Source organism: Engystomops pustulosus, chromosome 3 (assembly GCF_040894005.1).
Source record: "Engystomops pustulosus chromosome 3, aEngPut4.maternal, whole genome shotgun sequence".
NCBI lineage: Eukaryota > Metazoa > Chordata > Amphibia > Anura > Leptodactylidae > Engystomops > Engystomops pustulosus.
This window is the reverse complement of record NC_092413.1, coordinates 4,908,494-4,923,505: the sequence shown is the minus strand read 5'-3', so window position 1 is coordinate 4,923,505 and position 15,012 is coordinate 4,908,494. Positions and strand designations below refer to the sequence as shown.

Here is a 15,012-nt window from a genome sequence, read left to right as displayed (position 1 = left end):
CAGGGCCCCCCTGTAGTAGTACACACCGCGGCTCATGAGTCAGGGCCCCCCTGTAGTAGTACACACCGGTTCATGAGTCAGGGGCCCCCTGTAGTAGTACACACCGCGGCTCATGAGTCAGGGCCCCCCTGTAGTAGTACACACTGCGGCTCATGAGTCAGGGCCCCCCTGTAGTAGTACACACTGCGGCTCATGAGTCAGGGCCCCCCTGTAGTAGTACACACTGCGGCTCATGAGTCAGGGCCCCCCTGTAGTAGTACACACTGCGGCTCATGAGTCAGGGCCCCCCCGTAGTAGTACACACTGCGGCTCATGAGTCAGGGCCCCCTGTAGTAGTACACACTGCGGCTCATGAGTCAGGGCCCCCCTGTAGTAGTACACACCGGTTCATGAGTCAGGGCCCCCCTGTAGTAGTACACACCGGTTCATGAGTCAGGGCCCCCCTGTAGTAGTACACACTGCGGCTCATGAGTCAGGGCCCCCCGTAGTAGTACACACCGCGGCTCATGAGTCAGGACCCCCGTAGTAGTACACACTGCGGCTCATGAGTCAGGGCCCCCTGTAGTAGTACACACCGCGGCTCATGAGTCAGGGCCCCCCGTAGTAGTACACACCGCGGCTCATGAGTCAGGGCCCCCCTGTAGTAGTACACACTGCGGCTCATGAGTCAGGGCCCCCCGTAGTAGTACACACTGCGGCTCATGAGTCAGGGCCCCCCTGTAGTAGTACACACTGCGGCTCATGAGTCAGGGCCCCCCTGTAGTAGTACACACTGCGGCTCATGAGTCAGGGCCCCCCGTAGTAGTACACACTGCGGCTCATGAGTCAGGGCCCCCCTGTAGTAGTACACACTGCGGCTCATGAGTCAGGGCCCCCCGTAGTAGTACACACCGCGGCTCATGAGTGAGGGCCCCCCGTAGTAGTACACACTGCGGCTCATGAGTCAGGGCCCCCCTGTAGTAGTACACACTGCGGCTCATGAGTCAGGGCCCCCCTGTAGTAGTACACACTGCGGCTCATGAGTCAGGGCCCCCCTGTAGTAGTACACACTGCGGCTCATGAGTCAGGGCCCCCCTGTAGTAGTACACACTGCGGCTCATGAGTCAGGGCCCCCCTGTAGTAGTACACACCGCGGCTCATGAGTCAGGGCCCCCCGTAGTAGTACACACCGGTTCATGAGTCAGGGCCCCCCTGTAGTAGTACACACCGGTTCATGAGTCAGGGCCCCCCGTAGTAGTACACACCGCGGCTCATGAGTCAGGGCCCCCCCCGTAGTAGTACACACCGCGGCTCATGAGTCAGGGCCCCCCGTAGTAGTACACACCGCGGCTCATGAGTCAGGGCCCCCCCCCGTAGTAGTACACACCGCGGCTCATGAGTCAGGACCCCCGTAGTAGTACACACCGCGGCTCATGAGTCAGGGCCCCCCGTAGTAGTACACACCGCGGCTCATGAGTCAGGGCCCCCCTATAGTAGTACACACTGCGGCTCATGAGTCAGGGCCCCCCCGTAGTAGTACACACTGCGGCTCATGAGTCAGGGCCCCCCCCGTAGTAGTACACACTGCGGCTCATGAGTCAGGGCCCCCCGTAGTAGTACACACTGCGGCTCATGAGTCAGGACCCCCTGTAGTAGTACACACTGCGGCTCATGAGTCAGGACCCCCTGTAGTAGTACACACTGCGGCTCATGAGTCAGGACCCCCTGTAGTAGTACACACCGCGGCTCATGAGTCAGGGCCCCCCTGTAGTAGTACACACCGCGGCTCATGAGTCAGGGCCCCCTGTAGTAGTACACACTGCGGCTCATGAGTCAGGGCCCCCCTGTAGTAGTACACACTGCGGCTCATGAGTCAGGGCCCCCCTGTAGTAGTACACACCGCGGCTCATGAGTCAGGGCCCCCCTGTAGTAGTACACACTGCGGCTCATGAGTCAGGGCCCCCCGTAGTAGTACACACTGCGGCTCATGAGTCAGGGCCCCCCTGTAGTACAGACCGCGGCTCATGAGTCAGGGCCCCCCTGTAGTAGTACACACCGCGGCTCATGAGTCAGGGCCCCCCGTAGTAGTACACACTGCGGCTCATGAGTCAGGGCCCCCCTGTAGTAGTACACACTGCGGCTCATGAGTCAGGGCCCCCCTGTAGTAGTACACACCGCGGCTCATGAGTCAGGGCCCCCCTGTAGTACACACCGCGGCTGCTGCGGGGCCCCCCATAGTACACACTGCGGCTCATGAGTCCTGTATAAGGCATCCTCTCCCTTCTCTGCGGAGGTGCTGGGACCCCCATATTCAGTGTGTGGTGTTTTTATCCCCCCCAGGCAGCGGCGTCGGCGCAGGTTCATGGAGGAGCGGGAATAGTACGTCCTGTGTGTTGTGTGTCCTCTCTAATAACAGGGTGAATTACCGAGGCTGCTCTCGCTCTCTAACACTCTGATGCATGCCGATCTGTCTCTCCCTCACTCCGGAGGGGTCTCTGGAAGGGTCTGGTGGTCCGGGCACTTCCTCCTCCTGCATGAGACGGGATCTCCTCCTCCTCCTCTTCTTCTTGAGTGATGATTAACCCTTTCTGCAGCTGGTGCCTCCTCTGACCTCAGACCATCCTTTGCCATCTCGGTATTTTGACCCTTTCCTCTCTCCGTAGTGTGGCCTCGGCAATGCATTCCGAAAGCCATGACCGCTACGAGCGCCTGACCTCCGTCTCCAGCTCCGTGGACTTGGACCAAAGGGATATTGTGAGTACAGGGGGGATGGGTATGATTGTGGGGTATAGTATAGCGGACCTCCCCCCACCGTATAGTATAGCGGACCTCCCCCCACCGTATAGTATGGCGGACCTACCCCCACCGTATAGTATGGCGGACCTACCCCCACCGTATAGTATGGCGGACCTACCCCCACCGTATAGTATGGCGGACCTACCTACCCCCACCGTATAGTATGGCGGACCTCCCCCCACCGTATAGTATGGCGGACCTACCCCCACCGTATAGTATGGCGGACCTACCTACCCCCACCGTATAGTATGGCGGACCTCCCCCCACCGTATAGTATGGCGGACCAACCTCCCCCCACCGTATAGTATGGCGGACCAACCTCCCCCCACCGTATAGTATGGCGGACCTACCTACCCCCACCGTATAGTATGGCGGACCTACCCCCACCGTATAGTATGGCGGACCTACCCCCACCGTATAGTATGGCGGACCTACCTCCCCCCCCCAACGTATAGTATGGCGGACCTACCTCCCCCCCCACCGTATAGTATAGCGGACCTACCCCCACCGTATAGTATGGCGGACCTACCCCCACCGTATAGTATGGCGGACCTACCCCCACCGTATAGTATGGCGGACCTACCCCCACCGTATAGTATGGCGGACCTACCTACCCCCACCGTATAGTATGGCGGACCTACCCCCACCGTATAGTATGGCGGACCTACCTACCCCCACCGTATAGTATGGCGGACCTCCCCCCACCGTATAGTATGGCGGACCTACCTACCCCCACCGTATAGTATGGCGGACCAACCTCCCCCCACCGTATAGTATGGCGGACCAACCTCCCCCCACCGTATAGTATGGCGGACCTACCTACCCCCACCGTATAGTATGGCGGACCTACCTACCCCCACCGTATAGTATGGCGGACCTACCCCCACCGTATAGTATGGCGGACCTACCTACCCCCACCGTATAGTATGGCGGACCTACCCCCACCGTATAGTATGGCGGACCTACCTCCCCCCCCCCAACGTATAGTATGGCGGACCTACCTCCCCCCCCACCGTATAGTATGGCGGACCTACCTCCCCCCACCGTATAGTATGGCGGACCTACCTCCCCCCACCGTATAGTATGGCGGACCGACCTCCCCCCACCGTATAGTATGGCGGACCGACCTCCCCCCACCGTATAGTATGGCGGACCTACCTCCCCCCACCGTATAGTATGGCGGACCTACCTCCCCCCACCGTATAGTATGGCGGACCTACCTCCCCCCACCGTATAGTATGGCGGACCTACCTCCCCCCACCGTATAGTATGGCGGACCGACCTCCCCCCACCGTATAGTATGGCGGACCGACCTCCCCCCACCGTATAGTATGGCGGACCGACCTCCCCCCACCGTATAGTATGGCGGACCTACCTCCCCCCACCGTATAGTATGGCGGACCTACCTCCCCCCACCGTATAGTATGGCGGACCTACCTCCCCCCACCGTATAGTATGGCGGACCTACCTCGCCCCACCGTATAGTATGGCGGACCTACCTCCCCCCACCGTATAGTATGGCGGACCTACCTCCCCCCACCGTATAGTATGGCGGACCGACCTCCCCCCACCGTATAGTATGGCGGACCGACCTCCCCCCACCGTATAGTATGGCGGACCTACCTCCCCCCACCGTATAGTATGGCGGACCTACCTCCCCCCACCGTATAGTATGGCGGACCTACCTCCCCCCACCGTATAGTATGGCGGACCTACCTCGCCCCACCGTATAGTATGGCGGACCTACCTCGCCCCACCGTATAGTATGGCGGACCTGCCTACCCCCACCGTATAGTATGGCGGACCTACCTCCCCCCACCGTATAGTATGGCGGACCTACCTCGCCCCACCGTATAGTATGGCGGACCTACCTACCCCCACCGTATAGTATGGCGGACCTGCCTACCCCCACCGTATAGTATGGCGGACCTACCTCCCCCCCCCCGTATAGTATGGCGGACCTACCTCCCCCCCCCGTATAGTATGGCGGACCTACCTCCCCCCACCGTATAGTATGGCGGACCTACCTCGCCCCACCGTATAGTATGGCGGACCTGCCTACCCCCACCGTATAGTATGGCGGACCTGCCTCCCCCCACCGTATAGTATGGCGGACCTACCTCCCCCCACCGTATAGTATGGCGTACCTACCTCCCCCCACCGTATAGTATGGCGTACCTACCTCCCCCCACCGTATAGTATGGCGGACCTACCTCCCCCCACCGTATAGTATGGCGGACCTACCTCCCCCCACCGTATAGTATGGCGGACCTACCTCCCCCCGCCGTATAGTATGGCGGACCTACCTCCCCCCACCGTATAGTATGGCGGACCTACCTCGCCCCACCGTATAGTATGGCGGACCTACCTCGCCCCACCGTATAGTATGGCGGACCTACCTCGCCCCACCGTATAGTATGGCGGACCTACCTCCCCCCACCGTATAGTATGGCGGACCTACCCCCACCTATATATAAATGGTAACCCCTTGTAATCCTCTGCAGGGATTCTGCTCCTGGCTGACGGCGATCTTCAGGATCAAGTAAGTTCTTCCATGTAATCCCTAATCCTCAGAAATCCTCAGATTACACCCAATGGGGAGGGGGCAGGACCGGTGCGCTGGGACCGGCCTGATGGCTTCTGGAAGTGTCTCATGGACGTCTTGGTGGGAGCGAGGAGCAGCGGCCATTAGTCCGGCTCTAGGACAGTTGTGACCTTCCTGCTTGTCCTTGGTGGGGGCAGAGTGTCCTTATCCTGCTGCTGGGTCCAATCACTTGTCTTATGTTCCCCCCCAGGGATGATGAGATCCGAGAGAAGTGCGGGGCAGACGCCGTCCATTACCTGTCCTTCCAGCGGCACATCATCGGTCTGCTGGTGGTGGTCGGAGTCTTATCTGTAGGCATTGTTCTTCCGGTCAACTTCTCAGGAGACCTTCTTGGTGAGGACTATGGTCTGAGTAATCTACACTTCACAAAGGTGGTATGGACCTGTATATGCACCATTCATGAGGTAGAGAAGACATGCTAGAGATCTACTGGACCATACCACCTCTGCCAGAGGGGATAGTGAGGATACAGGACCATACCACCTCTACCAGAGGGGATAGTGAGGATACAGGGCCATACCACCTCCGCCTGAGGGGATAGTGAGGATACAGGGCCATACCACCTCTGCCAGAGGGGATAGTGAGGATACAGGGCCATACTACCTCCGCCAGAGGGGATAGTGAGGATACAGGGCCATACCACCTCTACCAGAGGGGATAGTGAGGATACAGGGCCATACCACCTCCGCCTGAGGGGATAGTGAGGATACAGGGCCATACCACCTCTGCCAGAGGGGATAGTGAGGATACAGGGCCATACTACCTCCGCCAGAGGGGATAGTGAGGATACAGGGCCATACCACCTCTACCAGAGGGGATAGTGAGGATACAGGACCATACCACCTCTACCAGAGGGGATAGTGAGGATACAGGACCATACCACCTCTGCCAGAGGGGATAGTGAGGATACAGGACCATACCACCTCCGCCAGAGGGGATAGTGAGGATACAGGACCATACCACCTCTACCAGAGGGGATAGTGAGGATACAGGGCCATACCACCTCCGCCTGAGGGGATAGTGAGGATACAGGGCCATACCACCTCTGCCAGAGGGGATAGTGAGGATACAGGGCCATACTACCTCCGCCAGAGGGGATAGTGAGGATACAGGGCCATACCACCTCTACCAGAGGGGATAGTGAGGATACAGGACCATACCACCTCTACCAGAGGGGATAGTGAGGATACAGGACCATACCACCTCTGCCAGAGGGGATAGTGAGGATGCAAGACCATACCACCTCCGCCAGAGGGGATAGTGAGGATACAGGGCCATACCACCTCTGCCAGAGGGGATAGTGAGGATACAGGACCATACCACCTCTGCCAGAGGGGATAGTGAGGATACAGGACCATACCACCTCTGCCAGAGGGGATAGTGAGGATACAGGACCATACCACCTCCGCCAGAGGGGATAGTGAGGATACAGGGCCATACCACCTCTGCCAGAGGGGATAGTGAGGATACAGGGCCATACCACCTCTACCAGAGGGGATAGTGAGGATACAGGACCATACCACCTCCGCCAGAGGGGATAGTGAGGATACAGGGCCATACCACCTCTGCCAGAGGGGATAGTGAGGATACAGGGCCATACCACCTCTACCAGAGGGGATAGTGAGGATACAGGGCCATACCACCTCTGCCAGAGGGGATAGTGAGGATACAGGGCCATACCACCTATAACAGAGGGGATAGTGACGATACAGGACCATACCACCTCTGCCAGAGGGGATAGTGAGGATACAGGGCCATACCACCTCTACCAGAGGGGATAGTGAGGATACAGGGCCATACCACCTATAACAGAGGGGATAGTGAGGATACAGGGCCATACCACCTCTGCCAGAGGGGATAGTGAGGATACAGGGCGATACCACCTCCACCAGAGGGCATAGTGAGGATCCAGGACCATACCACCTCCGCCAGAGGGAATAGTGAGGATCCAGGGCCATACCACCTCTGCCAGAGGGGATAGTGAGGATACAGGGCCATACCACCTCTGCCAGAGGGGATAGTGAGGATACAGGGCCATACCACCTCTGCCAGAGGGGATAGTGAGGATACAGGGCCATACCACCTATAACAGAGGGGATAGTGACGATACAGGGCCATACCACCTCTGCCAGAGGGGATAGTGAGGATACAGGGCCATACCACCTCTGCCAGAGGGGATAGTGAGGATACAGGGCGATACCACCTCCACCAGAGGGCATAGTGAGGATCCAGGACCATACCACCTCCGCCAGAGGGAATAGTGAGGATCCAGGGCCATACCACCTCTGCGCGAGGGGATAGTGAGGATACAGGGCCATACCACCTCTGCCAGAGGGGATAGTGAGGATAAGGGCCATACCACCTCTGCCAGAGGGGATAGTGAGGATACAGGGCCATACCACCTCTGCCAGAGGGGATAGTGAGGATACAGGGCCATACCACCTCTGCCAGAGGGGATAGTGAGGATACAGGACCATACCACCTCTGCCAGAGGGGATAGTGAGGATACAGGACCATACCACCTCCGCCAGAGGGGATAGTGAGGATACAGGACCATACCACCTCCACCAGAGGGGATAGTGAGGATACAGGACCATACCACCTCTGCCAAAGGTGATAGTGAGGATACAGGACCATACCACCTCTGCCAGAGAGAGTAGTGAGGATACAGGACCATACCACCTCCGCCAGAGGGGATAGTGAGGATCCAGGGCCATACCACCTCTGCCAGAGGGGATAGTGAGGATACAGGGCCATACCACCTCTGCCAGAGGGGATAGTGAGGATACAGGGCCATAACACCTCTGCCAGAGGGGGTAATGAGGATACGGGGCCATACCACCTCTGCCAGAGGGGATAGTGAGGATGCAGGGCCATACCACCTCTGCCACAGGGGATAGTGAGGATACAGGGCCATACCACCTCTGCCACAGGGGATAGTGAGGATACAGGACCATACCACCTCCACCAGAGGGGATAGTGAGGATACAGGACCATACCACCTCTGCCAGAGGGAATAGTGAGGATACAGGGCCATACCACCTCTACCAGAGGGGGTAGTGAGGATACAGGGCCAATACCACCTTTACCAGAGGGGATAGTGAGGATACAGGACCATACCACCTCTGCCAGAGGGGATAGTGAGGATACAGGACCATACCACCTCTGCCGAATAGTGAGGATACAGGGCCATACCACCTCTACCAGAGGGGGTAGTGAATATACAGGGCCATACCACCTCTACCAGAGGGGGTAGTGAATATACAGGGCCATACCACCTCTACCAGAGGGAGTAGTGAGGATACAGGGCCATACCACCTCCGCCAGAGGGGATAGTGACGATACAGGGCCATACCACCTCTACCAGAGGGGATAGTGAGGATGCAGGGCCATACCACCTCTGCCAGAGGGGATAGTGAGGATACAGGGCCATACCACCTCTACCAGAGGGGGTAGTGAGGATACAGGGCCATACCACCTCTGCCAGAGGGGATAGTGAGGATACAGGGCCATACCACCTCTGCCAGAGGGGATAGTGAGGATACAGGGCCATACCACCTCTACCAGAGGGGGTAGTGAGGATACAGGGCCATACCACCTCTACCATAGGGGATAGTGAGGATACAGGGCCATACCACCTCTACCAGAGGGGGCAGTGACTATACAGGGCCATACCACCTCTACCAGAGGGGGCAGTGACTATACCGGGCCATACCACCTCTACCAGAGGGGGCAGTGAGGATACAGGGCCATACCACCTCTACCAGAGGGGGCAGTGAGGATACAGGACCATACCACCTCTACCAGAGGGGGTAGTGAGGATACAGGGCCATACCACCTCTACCAGAGGGGGTAGTGAATATACAGGGCCATACCACCTCTACCAGAGGGGGTAGTGAGGATACAGGGCCATACCACCTCTACCAGAGGGGATAGTGAGGATACAGGGCCATACCACCTCTGCCAGAGGGGATAGTGAGGATACAGGGCCATACCACCTCTGCCAGAGGGGATAGTGAGGATACAGGGCCATACCACCTCTGCCAGAGGGGATAGTGAGGATACAGGGCCATACCACCTCTGCCAGAGGGGATAGTGACGATACAGGGCCATACCACCTCTACCAGAGGGGATAGTGAGGATACAGGGCCATACCACCTCTGCCAGAGGGGATAGTGAGGATACAGGGCCATACCACCTCTGCCAGAGGGGATAGTGAGGATACAGGGCCATACCACCTCTGCCAGAGGGGATAGTGAGGATACAGGGCCATACCACCTCCGCCAGAGGGGATAGTGACGATACAGGGCCATACCACCTCTACCAGAGGGGATAGTGAGGATGCAGGGCCATACCACCTCTGCCAGAGGGGATAGTGAGGATACAGGGCCATACCACCTCTACCAGAGGGGGTAGTGAGGATACAGGGCCATACCACCTCTGCCAGAGGGGATAGTGAGGATACAGGGCCATACCACCTCTGCCAGAGGGGATAGTGAGGATACAGGGCCATACCACCTCTACCAGAGGGGGTAGTGAGGATACAGGGCCATACCACCTCTACCATAGGGGATAGTGAGGATACAGGGCCATACCACCTCTACCAGAGGGGGCAGTGACTATACAGGGCCATACCACCTCTACCAGAGGGGGCAGTGACTATACCGGGCCATACCACCTCTACCAGAGGGGGCAGTGAGGATACAGGGCCATACCACCTCTACCAGAGGGGGCAGTGAGGATACAGGACCATACCACCTCTACCAGAGGGGGTAGTGAGGATACAGGGCCATACCACCTCTACCAGAGGGGGTAGTGAATATACAGGGCCATACCACCTCTACCAGAGGGGGTAGTGAGGATACAGGGCCATACCACCTCTACCAGAGGGGATAGTGAGGATACAGGGCCATACCACCTCTGCCAGAGGGGATAGTGAGGATACAGGGCCATACCACCTCTGCCAGAGGGGATAGTGAGGATACAGGGCCATACCACCTCTGCCAGAGGGGATAGTGAGGATACAGGGCCATACCACCTCTACCAGAGGGGATAGTGAGGATACAGGGCCACACCACCTCCTTACTTTTTTTGTTTCCTCGTCACAGAAAGCAACGCTTACAGTTTTGGGAGGACAACTATCGCCAATCTGAACTCTAGGTGAGCTTGCTGCCGGCTGATCATGTGTCCTGCTGTCCATCATGCTGTCTTGTGCTCCTCATGTGTCCTGCTGTCCATCACGCGTGTCTTGTGCTCCTCATGTGTCCTGCTGTCCATCATGCTGTCTTGTGCTCCTCATGTGTCCTGCTGTCCATCACGCGTGTCTTGTGCTCCTCATGTGTCCTGCTGTCCATCATGCTGTCTTGTGCTCCTCATGTGTCCTTCTGTCCATCACGCGTGTCTGTGCTCCTCATGTGTCCTTCTGTCCATCACGCGTGTCTTGTGCTCCTCATGTGTCCTGCTGTCCATCATGCTGTCTTGTGCTCCTCATGTGTCCTGCTGTCCATCATGCTGTCTTGTGCTCCTCATGTGTCCTGCTGTCCATCATGCTGTCTTGTGCTCCTCATGTGTCCTGCTGTCCATCACGCGTGTTCTCTTGCACATGTATTAGTGCCGCTCTCTCTCCTCAGGAATAACCTCCTCTGGCTGCACACCACCTTCGCTTTCCTCTACCTGCTCCTCACCGTGTACAGCATGAGGCGTCACACCTCCAAGATGCGCTACAAGGAGGACGACCTGGTAACTTCTTACACAAGGACTAACTGTGTACAATGTATCAGGCTGGAGGCCAAACTGGATACATTGTTACAGACCCCCAGCTCAGGGCAAATGTGCTATGTGCCAGCATGTTATAGAGCAAGAGAATCGGTGGAGATTGTACATAGTGACCTATCTGCAGGCAGCATGTTATAGAGCAGGAGGAGCTGAGCACTTTGTACTTAGTGTCCTATCTGCAGGTAGCATGTTATAGAGCAGGAGGTGCTGAGCAGATTGTACATAGTGTCCTATCTGCAGGTAGCATGTTATAGAGCAGGAGGAGCTGAGCAGATTGTACATAGTGTCCTATCTGCAGGTAGCATGTTATAGAGCAGGAGGAGCTGAGCAGATTGTACATAGTGTCCTATCTGCAGGTAGCATGTTATAGAGCAGGAGGAGCTGAGCCGATTGTACATAGTGTCCTATCTACAGGTAGCATGTTATAGAGCAGGAAGAGCCGAGCAGATTGTACATAGTGTCCTATCTGCAGGCAGCATGTTATAGAGCAAGAGGAGCTGAGCAGATTGTACATAGTGTCCTATCTGCAGGCAGCATGTTATAGAGCAGGAGGAGCTGAGCAGATTGCAGATAGGACACTATGTACAGGCAGCATGTTATAGAGCAGGAGGAGATGAGCAGATTGTACATAGTGTCCTATCTGCAGGCAGCATGTTATAGAGCAGGAGGAGCTGAGCAGATTGCAGATAGGACACTATGTACAGGCAGCATGTTATAGAGCAGGAGGAGATGAGCAGATTGTGTCTCCTGTCCTGGATCCTATGACCCCCGTGTGTATGGGGATGTCTCACACCCTGTGATTTCTCTCGCAGGTAAAACGCACGCTATTTATTAATGGGATATCCAAGTACGCCGAATCTGAGCAGATCAAGAAACATTTTGAGTAAGTGACAGCCTGATGTCATCTCATGTAAAGACTCCGGGTCTGGGGGGTGGGTGGGTCTCTAGAGAAGGGTCCCTGGGCCTGGAGGCATTGGGGTTTCTGACTGAGAGACGTCTCTTGTAGGGAGGCGTACACCAACTGCACCGTCCTGGAGGCTCGGCCGTGCTACGATGTCGCCAGACTGATGTACCTGGATGCGGAGAGGTAAAGAGCGATCTACCCCCCTACTGCTCGCCTCGCCTCTGCTCCCTCCCTCTACTGCTCTCCTCGTCTCTGCTCCCTCCCTCTACTGCTCTCCTCGTCTCTGCTCCCTCCCTCTACTGCTCTCCTCGTCTGTGCTCCCTCCCTCTACTGCTCTGCTCGCCTCTGCTCCCTCCCTCTACTGCTCTCCTCGTCTGTGCTCCCTCCCTCTACTGCTCTCCTCGTCTGTGCTCCCTCCCTCTACTGCTCTCCTCGTCTCTGCTCCCTCCCTCTACTGCTCTCCTCGTCTGTGCTCCCTCCCTCCCTCCCTCGCGCTCTCCCCATCTCTGCTCCCTCCCTCCCTCGTGCTCTCCCCGTCTCTGCTCCCTCCCTCCTTCGCGCTCTCCCCGTCTCTGCTCCCTCCCTCCCTCGCGCTCTCCCCGTCTCTGCTCCCTCCCTCGCGCTCTCCCCGTCTCTGCTCCCTCCCTCCCTCGCGCTCTCCCCGTCTCTGCTCCCTCACTCCCTCGCGCTCTCCACGTCTCTGCTCCCTCCCTCCCTCGCGCTCTCCCCGTCTCTCCTCCCTCCCTCCCTCGCGCTCTCCCCGTCTCTCCTCCCTCCCTCCCTCGCGCTCTCCCCGTCTCTCCTCCCTCCCTCCCTCGCGCTCTCCCCGTCTCTCCTCCCTCCCTCGCGCTCTCCCCGTCTCTCCTCCCTCCCTCGCGCTCTCCCCGTCTCTCCTCCCTCCCTCGCGCTCTCCCCGTCTCTCCTCCCTCCCTCCCTCCCTCCCCGTCTCTCCTCCCTCCCTCCCTCCCTCCCTCGCGCTCTCCCCGTCTCTGCTCCCTCCCTCCCTCGCGCTCTCCCCGTCTCTCCTCCCTCCCTCCCTCCCTCGCACTCTCCCCGTCTCTGCTCCCTCCCTCGCGATCTCCCCGTCTCTGCTCCCTCCCTCGCGCTCTCCCCGTCTCTGCTCCCTCCCTCCCTCCCTCGCGCTCTCCCCGTCTCTGCTCCCTCCCTCCCTCCCTCGCGCTCTCCCCGTCTCTGCTCCCTCACTCCCTCGCGCTCTCCACGTCTCTGCTCCCTCCCTCCCTCGCGCTCTCCCCGTCTCTCCTCCCTCCCTCCCTCGCGCTCTCCCCGTCTCTCCTCCCTCCCTCCCTCGCGCTCTCCCCGTCTCTCCTCCCTCCCTCCCTCGCGCTCTCCCCGTCTCTCCTCCCTCCCTCCCTCGCGCTCTCCCCGTCTCTCCTCCCTCCCTCGCGCTCTCCCCGTCTCTCCTCCCTCCCTCCCGCTCTCCCCGTCTCTCCTCCCTCCCTCCCTCCCTCCCTCGCGCTCTCCCCGTCTCTGCTCCCTCCCTCCCTCGCGCTCTCCCCGTCTCTCCTCCCTCCCTCCCTCCCTCGCGCTCTCCCCGTCTCTGCTCCCTCCCTCCCTCCCTCGCGATCTCCCCGTCTCTGCTCCCTCCCTCCCTCCCTCCCTCCCTCGCGCTCTCCCCGTCTCTGCTCCCTCCCTCGCGCTCTCCCCGTCTCTGCTCCCTCCCTCGCTCCCTCCCTCGCGCTCTCCCCGTCTCTGCTCTTCCTTCCTCGCGATCTCCCCGTCTCTGCTCCCTCCCTCCCTCCCTCGCGCTCTCCCCGTCTCTGCTCCCTCCCTCCATCCCTCCCTACCTCGCGCTCTCCCCGTCTCTGCTCCCTCCCTCGCGCTCTCCCCGTCTCTGCTCCCTCCCTCCCTCCCTCGCGCTCTCCCCGTCTCTGCTCCCTCCCTCCCTCCCTCGCGCTCTCCCCGTCTCTGCTCCCTCCCTCCCTCCCTCGCGCTCTCCCCCCCTCGCGCTCTCCCCGTCTCTGCTCCCTCCCTCCCTCGCGCTCTCCCCGTCTCTGCTCCCTCCCTCCCTCCCTCCCTCGCGCTCTCCCCGTCTCTGCTCCCTCCCTCCTTCCCTCCCTCGCGCTCTCCCCGTCTCTGCTCCCTCCCTCCCTCGCGCTCTCCCCGTCTCTGCTCCCTCCCTCCCTCGCGCTCTCCCCGTCTCTGCTCCTTCCCTCCCTCCCTCGCGCTCTCCCCGTCTCTGCTCCCTCCCTCCCTCGCGCTCTCCCCGTCTCTGCTCCCTCCCTCCCTCGCGCTCTCCCCGTCTCTGCTCCCTCCCTCCCTCCCTCGCGCTCTCCCCGTCTCTGCTCCCTCCCTCCCTCGCGCTCTCCCCGTCTCTGCTCCCTCCCTCCCTCCCTCCCTCGCGCTCTCCCCGTCTCTGCTCCCTCCCTCCTTCCCTCCCTCGCGCTCTCCCCGTCTCTGCTCCCTCCCTCCCTCGCGCTCTCCCCGTCTCTGCTCCTTCCCTCCCTCCCTCGCGCTCTCCCCGTCTCTGCTCCCTCCCTCCCTCGCGCTCTCCCCGTCTCTGCTCCCTCCCTCCCTCGCGCTCTCCCCGTCTCTGCTCCCTCCCTCCCTCCCTCCCTCGCGCTCTCCCCGTCTCTGCTCCCTCCCTCCCTCGCGCTCTCCCCGTCTCAGCTCCCTCCCTTCCTCCCTCGCGCTCTCCCCGTCTCTGCTCCCTCCCTCCCTCCCTCGCGCTCTCCCCGTCTCTGCTCCCTCCCTCCCTCGCGCTCGCCCCGTCTCTGCTCCCTCCCTCCCTCGCGCTCTCCCCGTCTCTGCTCCCTCCCTCCCTCGCGCTCTCCCCGTCTCTGCTCCCTCCCTCCCTCGCGCTCTCCCCGTCTCTGCTCCCTCCCTCCCTCGCGCTCTCCCCGTCTCTGCTCCCTCCCTCCCTCGCGCTCTCCCCGTCTCTGCTCCCTCCCTCCCTCGCGCTCTCCCCGTCTCTGCTCCCTCCCTCCCTCGCGCT

At 59.8% G+C, this 15,012-nt stretch overlaps 1 protein-coding gene across 1 annotated transcript in view; it reads left to right on the top strand.

Moving 5' to 3' along the window:
• Window positions 1–15,012, top strand: part of TMEM63B (transmembrane protein 63B) — a 34,505-nt gene that overhangs the window by 12,946 nt on the left and 6,547 nt on the right. The window contains exons 4-11 of the mRNA XM_072139727.1: window positions 2,320–2,358; window positions 2,643–2,733; window positions 5,280–5,317; window positions 5,571–5,713; window positions 10,489–10,540; window positions 11,011–11,119; window positions 11,968–12,038; window positions 12,162–12,242. Of these exons, the coding sequence (XP_071995828.1) occupies window positions 2,320–2,358; window positions 2,643–2,733; window positions 5,280–5,317; window positions 5,571–5,713; window positions 10,489–10,540; window positions 11,011–11,119; window positions 11,968–12,038; window positions 12,162–12,242 (624 nt within the window). The remainder of the gene's footprint in view (window positions 1–2,319; window positions 2,359–2,642; window positions 2,734–5,279; window positions 5,318–5,570; window positions 5,714–10,488; window positions 10,541–11,010; window positions 11,120–11,967; window positions 12,039–12,161; window positions 12,243–15,012) is intronic.